Raw genomic sequence first — 15,641 nt, forward strand, 5'->3', positions numbered from 1 at the left:
TTAAAAGGAAACAGTATTATGATGGATCCTTACAAAAACATCTCTGTGCACAAACTAGAGAAAAGATGCTCTCGTAATTGTACTATGCATAATTTTATTTTTTATCCTGGATCTGTGATTTCATCAGGGCAGCTAAGTGGTGCCATAGTGCATAGAGTACTAGGCCTGGAGGAAGACTCATCTTCCAGAGTTCAAAGCTGGCCTCAACCACTTACTAGCTGTGTGACCCTAGGCAAGTCACTTAACCCTGTTTGGCTCAGTTTCCTCATCTGTAAAATGAGCTGGAGAAGACAATGGAAAACGACTCCAGTATCTTTGCCAAGAAAACCCCCCAAAAGGGTTACAATCAGACAGGACTGAAAAACAACCCAACAACAAAAGGTGATTTCCTCAGTTTAGGGAACTCTCTGGAGAGGGAACTTTCTGTCTAGGACACGTCAGCCCCGGGAGGAGAAAGCTCTTTAGTTTATAGTCTGAGAAAGAATACTGGGGACACTGTGAGTTTGTGATTTGATAAATGCTTCCTGACCACTAGGCTAGCTCTCTACCCACTGAGCCATGTTTTCTCATGGCCTTTTAGACAAAGGGTTCTGGCTTGATAGATCAGGACAATGTACATACTGTAATAGTTGAGTGGGAAGGAGAAGATAGCACAATCTTTATTGCCCTCTTACAGAAAATGCCACCAGCTAATATTTAAGACTAGTTTCCAAAGTCTGTAGCTAACAATTTAGCATAAGAAATCCAAATTACTTTTCCCGCACATATATAAAAGGTTGCTCCCCAATCTCCAACCATCAATGAGACAATGGTTCCTGTACTTACACTTCATAGTCCTATTAATCCAAGTCAAAGGACAAAGGGCACTTTCTAAGCCACAACATTACCAGGGATTTGCAAGTCTATCTCACTGTTTCTTCCACTTGAATGAACCTGCTAAGTTTCAACAGTGTGTATACAAGTACTGGGAATTCAATGCAAGTGTATTATGAAATGGGGGTTGTAACAGCAAGAGGAATGACATCCCATAAGTAGAATAAAAGTAGAAGAAATGGATTAACCCTCCTTATCCTCAAGCCCTGCTCCCAGCCCCCCATGCTGTATGTATCAAACTAAAAGCACAGGAAAGAAATAATACGTCAAAAAGTAGAGGAATAACAGAAGAAACATTGATATGATTTCAATAGTTCTAATCAAAGTGACCAATTACACCTTTCTAGGTGTACAATTATTAGTATTAAATAGTTTACACATTCCCCTGCCAGAAGGCCAGATGCTGGCTATGCCTGCATGACTTACATCAGTTCCCTAATTCCAGAACATCCCAAAACTTCCTGCTCCCCATATTTCCACTTATGGACCATGCAAAATGCCATCCCGTGTCCATGAAGTCTTCCAAGACCCTCCCCTCCCCAAGACCCCCCAAGCCCACAGAGAGAGAACTCATTTCTTTATCTTTCCACTCTACAGCACTGTATTTGGCAGTTACTTGCATATTATTTCTACCATGGAGGTTGTGTGCTGGTGAGGGAGGGGCCGTGTCTTGTCTAATCTAGGCATCGCTCCTAGGTACTAACATGGTAAATAAAAGGGCTCCATGTTCTTTATAGTTCCTCCTGACTTTACTAAGCTGCAATTAACATCTTCTTAGTAAACATTGTCTCATCTTTGTAGTTCTATATTTCTCAAAAATCATTTGTGGAAAAAAAGGAATTCTTCAATTTCTTTGTTGTAGGTAGTGATGGTTAAAAAAAGAGAACAACAAATGTAAGCAAGAAGGGACACTTGGCTGCTGCACAAAGTGATTTATTTCACAGGATCACAGATTTAGAGCTAGAAGTGACTTAAGAGGCCATTGGATGCAAACCATTTCATTTTATAGCTTATGGTATTCAGGTCCACAGAGGAAAAGTGACTTGTCCAAAGTCACATGGGTAGTAAGTAGTAGAACTAGGATTAGAACTAAGGTCTTCCACCATACAGTCCAAGGCTCTTTTCTCTATACCATGCTGTTTTACTTTTTTTTTTTGCAGGGCAATGAGGGTTAAGTGACTTGCCCGGGGTCACACAGCTAGGAAGTACCAAGTGTCTGAGGCCGGATTTGAACTCAGGTGCTCCTGAATCCAGGGCCGGTGCTATATTCACTGCGCCACCTAGCTGCCCCCCATGCTGTTTTACTTCTAAAGCTTAACAGTCAGAGATGATCAATGTCCAACCAACATTTATTAAACATTTACTGTGGGCTGGGCATACAACAGGATGACCAATAAGACGTTGTTCTTGACCACAAGGTGGCCTCTGAAAAATCTCCTAGAAAGCATAGCACAGGTACAGAAAGGGAAAATGAAGCCATGAAGAAGGTGAAATACAATGAGACAAAGATATTCTAGAAGAGAGAGGTTCATAGCCTGGTACCAGCACCACCACTACCTCCAAAAAAACAACAACAAACAGGTATAAAGTTAAGCACCAACACAAAATTCTAAAGAAGCTTGTTGACTGACAAGGCAACTATTCAGTCTGACTCAAGAGATCTGCATTGGGGATTGTGGTCACTATTAAGGACTACAGACAGTTTTTAAGGGCAATAGAACAATGAATAGTGGGAATAATTAGCCCATAGCACATTATCAAGGATTATTTACACTTAAGAAACAGCATCAAAGATCTTATTGAGGACAGATATGATCAAAAAAGGAGGTAATCCTGCCATGGAGTTGAAGAGAAGGACAAAAGATGGATAGCTTCTGTGGTACAATGATATCTCAAAATATGAAGAGAGGGGCAGCTAGGTGGCGCAGTAGATAGAGCACCAGCCCTGAAGTCAGGAGGACTTGAGTTCAAATCTGGCCTCAGACACTTAACACTTGCTAGCTGTGTAACCCTAGGCAAGTCACTTAACCCCAATTGCCTCACCAAAAAAAAAAAAAATGAAGAGAACCAGACAGAGGTGATAGGTGTATCACGTGGATGTGGAAGACGTATGGAGAGGCAGAAGTATGATGGAAAAAATACATGGGAAAAAAACAGTCTTTACATTAGGCAGAGAGACCCAAAAGACCCAAAGAAACGAAAATGTATCACTGGGTCAAAGAGAATTACTAAGAAGGAAGCCAAGAGAAGCTATGAAACACCAATGTATTTAGACAGGATGCTTTTCATATGTTTTATCATCTCATTAAAAATAATTAATTACACATTTCGCTATGATGATGAACTGGAAAAACATCTAATTGTTGTTACTGTTATTGCCAATGTTTCATTTTCCCCTAAAGAACCATGAAAATGACCGTGGTTAATATAAGTTCTTATTTAACAGAAAAAAATGCATTAAAGTTCTACACCCTGACTGGTACTATAAGCTTAATTGATATACTCAGTGTCTTTGGAAGTCATCAACCCTGGCAGTGAGAGAGAGTACAGAGATGTACCAAATGATATGAGATAGAGAGATAGAAAGATATAGACTGATAGATACACACAAAGAGACTTCAGTGTTCTATTCTCTTCACACTCTCATAATCCAACAAGAAGATACCAAGGCTGAAATTCATACCTTATCAGCTGCCCTTGCCCCTAGGCCTCCTCCTTCTCCCTCCCTTTGATTGGAGAGAGTGGAGGGTATACATTGCCAAGTTCCTCCAAGATCGACAACTTAAGGAGGTTGCCCAGTGCAGTTTTTTCATCATTTCCCATCAGGCCACAAGATATCATCCCCTCTCCCTTCTCTTTTTAAGCTTCTTTTATACGTTATCTTCCACAACTTTATTGTGAGCTCCTTGTGGGCAGGGACTGTCTTTTGGCTTTCTTTGTATCCCTGGCATTTATCACAGTGCCTGGCACATAGTAGGCACTTCACAAATACTGACCGACTGACCTAAACAGAGTAATGATTGGAAAGATGGATGGAGGAGGGGAGAACAATCAACCTTATTATTAACTATGAATATAAGAATAATTATATAAAGTAGAATGCAATTCTGGTTGTAAGAATAATTATGCTCTAAAATTAGTTAACTGAGGAACATTAAGGAACTTTTTTCCTCCCTAAAAGTATAGGGAGGCCTGCAGGCTGAGGAAAGGGTTATATGACTTTTGGTTCTGTTTCGCCTCTGCTCAACAATGCAATTAAAGATCATGTGATTTGATCTCATATATGATGCCACACCTAGAAAAGATTCATGTGGCAAGGTGGAGTTGTTGCCTTGATGCGGCTGTGCTGTATAGCCAGATGTGCTTCAGAGAGGTAATAGGTCCTGCACAAATGTATATCATCTGCAAACCGGAGGGGAAGGAACCTAGATTATCCATAAGCAGCAGTGGCAAGATATCCTCCATGGAGGTGTTTCTCCAGGTCCAGATATGAAGGGTTTAATCCAGGGGCTCTATTTCTTTTCTGCTCAGGCACAGAATGAGCACCCTGGAGAGTAAAGACGATGGTTCATTTGTAGCGATGAAAGGAAGAAAAGGAAAGAAAATGTAAGAGGGAAAAAGAGAGTGAACAAAGGCACACACAGGTCCAGCAGGGGTGTAGCTAGTCCTAGAAAAAAGGGTTTAGAACAAATGGAAGCTTCACTTATGGAATCCACAAGCCTGGGATGTACTGTCGAACTAAAAAGAGCTGGAAGGCATGTACAGTATGAAGTGCACTGCAGAAATGCCAGCAAATCAGATACCAAAAGAGAATGATTTCTCTTGCCTTCATTGTATCCCCTATGGACCATTCTATCTACCTTGATACTCTCTCTTCCAGAAAGCTTATCCATTTGCCGTGATATAGTGACCTAGTTCTTCTGCCCCTTACCATTCCTCCATCTCCTTTGTGAACTTCCATAGCTAAAATTTAGGTATTCCCCAATGTTCTTCGCTCCCTTCCCTCTTTTCTGAAAAACTTATCCATTCTCATGGTGTCAACTGTCACCTCCACGGTCCGGTGAACTGGGAATCAAAGGATCTCAGTTCGAATCTTGCCTCTACTACAATCTGTGTGACCAATAGCTTCGGGCCATTTTTCTCATGTGGAAATTGAGGAAGGTTAGACTATTTGGTCTCCAATCTGCCTTCTATCTCTGATGCTAGGGTTCCAAAATCTCTCCAAGGATGAAAACTCTGCCTGTTCCAGATTTCTGCTATGAGGTCACTCCATCACCTCTAACTCAATATGTATAAAACCTTTACCTTCTTCTTAGTCCCTAAAAAAGACCCCCTTCCTATCATAACCTCCACATTTCTTGCTGTTAACCAACCAGGCTTGAAATTTTGATATGATGCTTTTTTATCCTCTTTTGACTCCATTCCCCAGCATTCAAAATACCACATCTGTCACTTCCTCCATGGTAGAGTTTCTTCCAGCAGCTACTCATAGTCAGATCCTAGTGCAAGCCTAACTCTTAATCTCTTGGAATGTTGCAATAGCATTCCAACTCATCTCCTTGGTTCTGTTGCCTCCCCTCCAATCCATTCTATATGACACCAAAAGACAAATCTTTCTGAAACACTATCTGGGCATATTGTTCTCCTTTTAAAAACATCTTCAGAATTTTCCAAATGTCTTCAGATCATGAAAAATCCTTAGGCTCACATTTGAGGGCCCCCAGAATCTACTCTGAACCGGTTTCTAATCTGCTTGCTAGCTATTCTCCTACATAACCCATTCTGCTATAGCTACATGGGTCAAATCATCACACCAATATCATATTTTAGACATTTCTAAATGAACTATATCTGACCTCAAGTGCCTCTCCCTACATGTTTCACATACCTAGAACCTGCTGTCCCCTTTGAGGACAAATTCAAATCCCACCTCATCCATGAAGACCACCTAACAAGTATATCATTTACTCCATCTTTTATTCTATTGCCAGGATAATCCTTCTTATGCATAGCTATCCCTAGTAAGCATGTCACTTAACTATTCCGTGTTCTAGGTAATTCTAAGACTCAAGGTTGCAGACAAGATACTCCTCTGTACTGATAGAGGGTATTTCCTCAACTGAGAAGCCCCTCTATCAATGAAACCCCAGGCCCAATCCTATCTCTATGCACAGATTCAATCATGTCATTCTTTTCTTCAAAATTCTTCAGGGGCCTCTTATTGGCTCCCAGGTAAAATTCAATTTCCTCTACAAGTTTGTGTCCTCACTCTCCAGCCATTTCTCTTATTACTCCCTTCCATGCGCTTTAATACCCAATAAAATCATCCTAATCTCTGTGTCCAAACCCATACCGCACACTCACATCTCCATACGCTTGCTCATGTTTTTTTCCCTTATGGCCGAACTGACTCAACTCCTCCACTTCATCCTGTCAATTCCAAACCATCCTGAAAATTCACCATAAATGCAATTTCTTCCACAATGCTTTTTATTCAGGAAGTGCCATGTTTTAGAAATTTCTAATGCATTTGTGACATGATACTGTGAACTAGAGCTTATCAAATGATACACTGTGAATTACAAGAGGTATTTTTGTGTTCTCCTTTACAGCAAGAACTATAGTGTTTTTCAACCTGGAGGCCCCTGCAGGGTTTAACATAGTGCTCTGTACACAGTGGGTGTCTAATCATTGTTGCCTGTATTGTATCATAAGACTTCATTGGTCAAACTAAGCCATGAGGATTCCTTCCCTGTGTGAACGTCCATACTCTTAATAACAATCATTTAGAACTCATCATAATCTAACTTATGTGAGGGACAAAATTGTGTGTTATTATCACTCTAGGTTTCCAGGATATTTCGTATTTTAGGACTACTTCATCCTGGCCTATTTCCCTCTTAACAAAGAAACAAACAGCTACTGTACTAAGAGGAATTAGACAAGACACTCTTATGACCATTGTGACTGCAAGAAATACTGAGAAGCAAGCCTAGGAAGATCCTGACTTTCCTGCTGGCACATTCAGCCAGAGCTCACTGAAAGGGCAAATAGGTTTCAATTAGAAGATTTAGTCTAAGTACAATCAAGACTAATGCTTGTCCAAAGTCTGGAACAGAAAATAACAGAAGGGTGCTGAAAAAAGGGAAAAGGCTGAGAGCTCGCAGGGAAGGAGTCTCAATACCAATCCGCAAGGAGAGTTCAAAGTTAAGGATTTAAAATGATGTAGTATGAAATTACTGAAATCCAGGTGGTCTATGCAAAAACTGTTTGTAGAACACAGAAATGTCAAGGATTGGTTTTCTGCTACATGTAATCCACAGAACATGTCTAAGTATAATTGTTGTCAAAATGTATCTTAATAGGAATAGCAGAAACACTGTACAAGCTCATTAAAAACTTGCTTATGACTGAGTAAATCATGAAGCACTTCCATATTCCAGGAGACTCTGGGTCACACAAACGTGGTGCCTTCCACAAAGTGACAGCATGGCATCCAAACCTATTGTCTCCAAATGAACAAAGTGGAGGAAAGAAAAAGAGGGGGAGGGGAGAGCAGGCCAAAACAAAGGCTTCCTTCCGCCTGAAAAAAGCCCTTGATGGTCTTTCCTTCCAGAAATAAAAAACAAAATACAGCTACATGTACATAATTTACATGCACATAATTATTAGAGATGCTCCTAGGCACTCCTAAGTTAGTAGTAATTGAATATAGAATGTTGGTTACCCAAACCTTTTCCCTCAAGGAAGTTTTGCTTGACCACGTGACAATAACCTAGAAGATGCTTCCCCAAAATAAATTCGACATTATGAATCAGTTTAACTTACATGAATTAATGACTCACTCAACATGTCTTCATTCACCTCCAGAATGATGTTTTTTATATCTTCATAAGACATGCGATAAGAACCCAGGAAGATAGCTAAAATAAAAGAGATTTAATAAAAATAAATTTCAATATTAAAAGCTAAACCTCCCAATGCATGTTTTCATAGTCATCACATAATAAATAGTCACCTCTAATCATGACATTCATAATGGTTATTAAAAGCTTCTACCAGCCAATGTGCCATCTCAGCAGCCCAAGATGTATGCTGTGGTCTTAGAGCTCAGGCTTCACAGGTGATATGTATTTACCACAAACTAAGCCAAAGCCAGAAGGCCTCTGTTTCTAGTGTCTCCTTCCAGCTCAAAAACATCCCCTGCTGATTGATAATGGCCCAGTTACTTTTTTCTCAGGCATGAAGTTAAAGTAACCTACTAAGTAACCATATCATTAGTGCTACAATACTTCTTCCTTGAAAAAAGCAAGGCAACTTCATAGAGAATGCTGGGTGCATCCCTGCTGGGGCTCCTCTGGAGTGCTCTTAGCTGCTTTCTCTTTAGAATCACTGATTCCTCTGTAAGCCATTTATTTAACTGGACACATATCATTATATCTTATAGCCATTTGCAAATTACATGCACTAAAGTGCCAGTTTCTCAGAATGTATTTTTAAGCAATGCCCTTTCACCTTAGTTTTCCATTGAACATGAATTTATACCAAAAGTTCTGAGAGCCTTCCATAGTGGCTATAACTGCACTAGATTTCACTTCCTGGAGAAGTTTTTTCTTTTAAATTCTCAATTTTCAAAGTAATCTAAGGTAGAGTTAGATTTCAATGGCCAATTAGAAGTATCATCGTTTGAAGTATTAATGAGAAACAGTTAAACTCCTATGTGGTACACTGAATAATGGTAGATGAAAGTGTGCCTCAAAAATGGTATGGGCCCAGTCACAATATCTCCAGTCCAATCAAGGGGAGAATCCAAGTGAATCCTCCCATACTGAAATTCATTTTCCTCGCATAATAATCCTTGATGAAATGGACTTTGAAATAGCACCGTAGTCATTGTGAAGAAATGTTGTTGTTATATAAAAAACCCTCTAATACATGTGCAAGCTGATACAGCCAACCACTTGATCAAGCTATATTCCACTGAGCATATTTTGGTCCCAAACTGAAAATTATCCCAGATTAAAGACTTTGATGTGGGCATCAAATCAAGACAGTATCAACCACATATTTGCCTTTGAGGCTGGTAATAGGTTTCGAAGATTTTGGGAACACAGAGTACTCTGTGTCCATAGAAAAAACAGGTTTGGCATCTTTATACAAAAAGTGGATCCATTCAGTGGGATCACCTACATAGCTCTTAGGAGAGAATAGGGGTAAGACAGGCGAACTAAGACAAATAGTACACAGTGAAGGCAAGTTCCCAAAGGAACCTTTCAGAATAATTTCATATGTGAAAGAATTTTATCACGAATCAGCTATAATTGTGGCTGATTTTTAATGACCTCAAATTAAAAAAAAAAAATGTTCTCCGGGAAAGGCTATAGACTGAAATTAGGTGAAAGACAAGGATAGTCAAGGAAACAAGCAAAACAAGATTGAGCTGATAATTTCAAGTGGAAAGAAGTTATGAATTTACAATTTTCTTTAAATTATTTTGTAAAAAAGAAAGGGGGGGGGAACCCAAAGAATGATTTACATACACAGATTCTGAGCAGTTTTTCCATCCAAAATTCTCAGTTCTTTAACTTTCTTCTTGGGAGTAACTTTCTTTTCTTCTGGAACATCAATGTTCTTCTTAACTGAAAAAAAAATGAAAATACCCAATGCAACATTAGAGTAAGCCATATTAACTACATTAATAAAGTTCATTCTGAAATCAATATTTGTGTTTATTTCATTAGTTCAAGGAGGAGGCGAAACAGAAAAATATAGACCTGTTTAGAGGTTTCACTGCAAATTAAATACCAGCACTTAAGCAAAACAGATAAGTGAAAGAGAACCAAAATCAATCGTTGCTTCTTACCTAATGTGTAGCATTCATTATCTCGACCATTACCAACAATATCACTGTAATTAATATAGAGTAAAATCAGACTAATTTGGATGAACATGATGGCCAGTACATACTCCTTTTAAAACATTCTCTAATCTATGCGGTTGATTCATTCAATATTATTATATTGAAGCAGAAACAATAACATTATCTGTTAAGAATCTACAAATTCAATCCTGCTGAGCCACCGAGCAACACTAGGGAAGACATTTCTCATGAGCACATTACTGGCATCGCTGTGCGTATGCATAAGGTGTTTGAAAAATCTAGTACCTATGTATCCCTCTAGTAAGGAAGGAATTAGATTAAAGGGGGCTCGGGTTCCAAATTCCAACCTTAACATTTAATAGCTGAGTTTTGAAAGGCAAAACATTGGAGCTCCCTGCCTTTCTGTTTTTTCATCTGTAAACCAAGGGCAACACCTGTGCTGTCCAACTCAGATGCTGTTTGGAGGTTCAGAAGAAACAATCTATGTAAAGCACTTTATGAAAGTTAGAGCGCCCTAAAAAGTCGCTTGGGATCATCAGGGTTATTTGCTTTGGCCAACTCTCTTGTCAGTGGAAGCAGAAAACTTGGCTTGAGCCCTAATGGGGCTCACTTGAACCAAGTCAAGTTTGGCCCCTGAACCAGCCACTCCACCTGCTACAGAATTGGGCCTGTGAAGATCAGAAATGCAGCAGCACAGAACTTAGAGAGAGCAAGAGTTTGCAACAAGAAACCAAGCAAAAGAATACTCATTTCAAAATGTAAATACCTTTGAAAACAAACTTGAAATTTGGGGTTACAAAGAATTCAGCTGCAACACTGTATTTGAACAGAAACAGCAAGAAAAAAAAGTCCTCACCAGCACCAAGAACGATGCTCTAACTTTGGAGAGCCCATTCTCCTTTTTTAAGGGGAGGGGAGTTCAGATTTAGTCTGTTGTTGTTGTTGTTGTTGTTGTAGTAAGGAATACTCTAGAAAGATACTCCCTCTCTCAATGAAGATTTCACATGCTCTTTCCTCATTTTCCTCCTAGCTGACCAACTGATCCTTCTTAGTCTCTATCACACAGTTCCCCAAGTGTTTTTCTGTAGTATAGGTCCAACCATGTTGCCCCCTCCTCAAACTGCTATGGCTCCCAAACACCTCCAGGCTCAAATATAAAGTCATGAATTCGGCCTTACACTCATCCTGACTTTTCCTGTCTTCTTATACTCTACATTCCATCATACACTCTAGGATCCAGCACCTATTTGCTGGTACTCAAATCTGATGCTCCATATCCCATCTCCATGCCTTTGCACTGGCCATCCCCCATGCCTGAAACACTCTCCTTCCTCACCTCTGCTTCTCAGTTTCCCAGTCTTGTTTCAAGAGTCAGTTTCTGTAGCTTCCCAACATCTGTAGGAAGGTTTTACTGGTCACTCGGTTTCCCTTAGTGCCTTCTCTCCCTGTGCTCTCCTCCCTGAGACCACTTTGTCTATATCTTCTATTTATCTAGGTATTTATATGTTGTCTCCCCAATTAGAATGTGAGTTCCTTGAGGGCAAAGAATATTTTGGTTGAAGGAATGAAAACTTAGCTCAAATTTTTGAAATGACAACTGAGAATACGAACTCAATGAGTGAGATTCTGTGCCAAAAACAACTAAAGAGGTCACTGAAGCAATTGGTCTTTCACAATTGCCAAGAACCATTCAATGCCACATCCAAACTGGTGAAATAGTATTTGTTATTTTGAAATGTTTTCTCCGGAAATTGTGTCTCACACTTGAGAGATTTTATCATGATTAGCACTGCGACGTCACACTTCTCCCTAGAGGAGTAAAACTGTGATACCCTAACATTCTCTAGCTTCCACAATGACTACAGATTTTTACAATTAGAGATGTTGATCCTTTCACATGTTTCTCCAGTACAAACAAAAACAATGCTAGACTCATACCAATTTGGAAATGACATGAAAGATTTGAATGGAATTGACCTTTTTATTGTCCAAACATAGACCACATGAGAATCCTTTTTCCTCATTGACATAATTAGAATCCTCTAAATGATGAGGACTATATTCTGACCTCATGTAAATAGAGTATAGAAAGCCAATGGGTTTTAAGCCAACATACTATGCTAATTTGAATAAATAAGCACTGTTAAAAGACAAGGACAATCATGATCATACTAGTAATAAATACTTCATATGGACAGTAAAAATTATGTTAATAGGAAAGACATACTAATGGTGCATACAAAGGTTTTTCTAAGTCATCATTCTCTTGGGCCTCCACTCAGCCTAACACTTGAGGCACACACTGCCTTGTTTGTGAGACAATTGGGGTTAAATGACTTGCCCAGGGTCACACAGCTAGTGTCAAGTGTCTGAGGCTGGATTCGAACTCAAGTTCTCCAGGGTCAGTGCTGTAGCTGTCCCATACCCACTGCTTCTTAAGTTTCTTTAGCTTCCAAAGACACCATTCTCCCAGGTCTCAAATAGTGTCTTTAGTGAATCAATCTAGGATGCATGTCAAATATGACTATCTTCCCTAGCTGTCTCTATCACAAATTCTAAGACACTTCCCAAGGCTCCCATCATTTCTAATTCAATAACCTGGATCTAGTGAGCAGAATGAGGAACACTGAGTAGAAGCAGAAAAGAACATTTGGGTTAATTTCTTTTTTCCTCCCTTTTTTTTTGGGGGGGGGGGGTTCCAGAGCTGTGATTTCATTGGTGTAGAAAACACCAACTCTCTCTGCAGCTTAAAGTCTTAGAGTTGCCTGGTCACTAGATGGTTAAGTCACAGAAGCAAAATACATTAAAAGTAGGACAATACTAAAGGTATTGTAATTCCAAGAAAGTGAGGCTATAGCCTATACTCTGTCCCAAGATATTCTCTTGCTAAAGCTTGATATGCAGGAAGGTTTCATAACCACGAGAGGAGGACAAAAGTGCAGTGGGCTACCTTCAAGAGTAGCTTCCCCCTCCCCAGTTAGAATTCTATAAGGAGAGACTGAAAGGCCATTTGGTGAGTCGATAATAAAAGGGCTTCTTGAAGACAGTATGCACTTCCCTTCTGGCTCTTAGATTGTGCAATTTTGTGATCAGTCTCATAGCATTTCAGGCCATTGGACTAAACCAACTTTGGGGTCTCAGGACCCCTTCACAGTCTTAAAAATGATTGAAGTACTCAAACAACTTTCATCAGTATTTACTATATTAGAAATAAAAACATGAAACCAGCTTTGAGCTCAAGGGAGGGTGTCAGGGCCCCCAGGGGTCCATGGGCCACACTTTGCAAACCTCTGCACTAGGTGATTACGAGCTCCCTTCCATAACTAAATACTATGATCTTCTAATCAAGTGTTTGTAGCTCATTAAGTTAATCCATGTCATAGGAAAATGTCATTGATGAAATCAATTGCTCTATTGAAAATCCATACCGTTATGGCTAAAGCTCAAGTTCTATTCTTTTCAATATTTGTATTTGTTACTCATTCAGACAACAAGCATTTATTAAGCTTTTAGTACATTCCAGGAACTGTGCTAAGCCATGGGGATACAGTCAAAGGCCAAAACAGTTCCTGCCCCCAAGGAATCACATTCTAATGGGGGAGAGAGTAAGTCCAAAATCTGGTACTTTGCAAAGTAGTTTAAAACACTGATTAGTATTTTTCAACAACATGACTGAATTCTGATTTTGTTTTTTTGCGGGGCAATGAAGGTTAAGTGACTTACTCAGGGTCACACAGCTAGTAAGTGTCAAGTGTCTAACCCTAACGCCCCCCATTCTTAAAGGTGACTTAGCCAGATAGCCTCAGCATAAACTGCAAGGAGCAGGGAGAGCCAAGGATCCGTAGAGAATACCAAGCCAGATTAGCAAAGCTGGTAAGCAACAAAGGTTTTCTATTCAATTGTTTTGGAGTTGATTTTGTGAAGGGAACATATTTGTTTACCAAAGCTTGTAAAGAAAAAGCTGATGCAATATGCAGGAAGAAACTGTTTTTCACTTGAAGCAGCCACAGTATGTGCTGCTACAGCTGTGAAATTTGGACTTTCCTACTGCCTACAGCTGTGTGCTAACTAATGCGGCCTCCAGAAAGGTAGATTCATTCATTGTGACACCCACGTGGTACCTTAAGCAATCGAGATGGCATTACCACAAGGGTTCCAGAAGTTTAAAGCATATTCAAACAAGACTAACGCTCCTAATGGCAGGAATCACACACAACTACCTTATAATGAGTCACTAATTAAGGAGCAAACCTTACTGGTTGGAGTTTATAAAAGCACATCCCAAACCAGGAAGCACATGTTACTCTGAAATTAACATCTGCATGACTAATAGACTTGTACACCTGTTCATTAAGCCAATTACTAAAGACAGATAAATGTCACCAGAACACTGGGTTTAACAACGCAGTTAATTTTTTTTTATATTTTAGGAGAGTGCTCAATAGCACAGGCGGTAGCACGCAAAGGTCAAAGATGATCGTTCTCAAAGTCTGAGGGCCTTACTTGTTTGTGCCTTTCTTTAAAAACAACAAGAAAAAAAAGAACAATTAAGTTGAAGGTGCTCCTTAGGAACCTGAAAATGGGATGTGCTCTCATATTGACTGCCTGCTGAATGAAAATAGTCCAGATCCTTCCCATTATGTTTGTAATAACTTCTTGTCCGGGTTCTCCATTCAACACTGAATCTCCTTCCCAGCAGACAGACCTTCAATTTTATTGAAGGATGCGGACCAGAATTATATAAGAAGGGTAGGAATATATTGGGTGAGATGGGTATCTTTGAAGGAAATACCTCTAAAGATTATCGATGAGGTCACAATTTCATTGGAATGTCTGGATATTTGCCAGCAACTATATGGTTTTCTTGGATCAAGATGAAGGGAGTGGGTTTAACATACACATTTCACAGAGAGGAATCCCAGGAACCTCCACAATTCTGGATCTGAATCTCACAAAACCCAGAAGACTACACACTCTAATACTAAGATTACAAATGAGGAAAATGCACTGAAACAAAAGAATACCACAAATTTGTACCACCAACCTAATACAATATGTTTGTCTTCAATTTCCTAAAGATATTCCTTCAATTTCTGACCTCCAAACTGTTTGCTATGGGCTGTGTTTATTCTTCAGGGGCCACCAATCACATACATAAGACACCTGAGGCAGCAGGCCTTTTGCTAAGCAAGAGGGGACAGTAAACAAAGCGACACAGAACCAGAGTTCCAGAAGGGAACTCAACAGGTGCCTCATGAAGGTCTATTACTAAAGCATCCAAGACAGATGGTTGAGAGGCTGAAGATGCCAACGGTGCCCCATGAAACACTAACCCAGTCTTTAATCACCCTTGCAGCGAGAGTCCTTTCTGAAGCCTAAGCAAACTGTCCTTTTTGGCATTTCCTCTTTCTCATCCTCCGGAGATAAGACCAACTGTTTAGTATGCCTCTTTCTACAGCAAAAAAGGGAAATAGTTGATTAAGAAGAAATCTGGGCATCAAATAAAACCAATAAGCATCTGATGTCTGAGATATCATCACACAGGGAACTAAGACAAATATTTAACACCAAAAGCCATTCCCCAATGGATAAGTGATCAAAGAATGTGAACTAACAGTTCTTAAAACAAAAATGACAAACTATTAGTAGCCATATGAAAGACTGCACTACATCACTTGTAATTAAAGGCATTTTTAAAAGAAACTTGCTGTTTCACATCATGCCAAGCAAATTGGCCAAAGTGATAAAGTGAGTGAATCATCAATTATGTAGTGGCTACAACAAGACAGATACATTAATACAGTATTAGGGAAGTTCTGCATTGAACCACTCATTCTTGAAAGCAATTATGAATTATGCTAAAAAAGAGATTTAAATGTTCATACCT

The 15,641-nt window shown here is 39.5% G+C and overlaps 1 protein-coding gene across 4 annotated transcripts in view; it reads right to left on the reverse strand.

Moving 5' to 3' along the window:
* The window catches only part of DIAPH2 (diaphanous related formin 2), a 908,274-nt gene that overhangs the window by 530,936 nt on the left and 361,697 nt on the right, over positions 1 to 15,641 (reverse strand). For all 4 annotated transcript variants that reach the window (XM_043974079.1, XM_043974078.1, XM_043974081.1 and 1 more), the window contains 2 exons: positions 9,414 to 9,512; positions 7,702 to 7,796 (listed from right to left, as the gene is read on the reverse strand). In XM_043974079.1, coding sequence (XP_043830014.1) covers positions 7,702 to 7,796; positions 9,414 to 9,512 — 194 coding nt within the window. The remainder of the gene's footprint in view (positions 1 to 7,701; positions 7,797 to 9,413; positions 9,513 to 15,641) is intronic.

This window comes from Dromiciops gliroides, chromosome X, assembly GCF_019393635.1.
Source record: "Dromiciops gliroides isolate mDroGli1 chromosome X, mDroGli1.pri, whole genome shotgun sequence".
NCBI classification, from domain to species: Eukaryota; Metazoa; Chordata; class Mammalia; order Microbiotheria; family Microbiotheriidae; genus Dromiciops; species Dromiciops gliroides.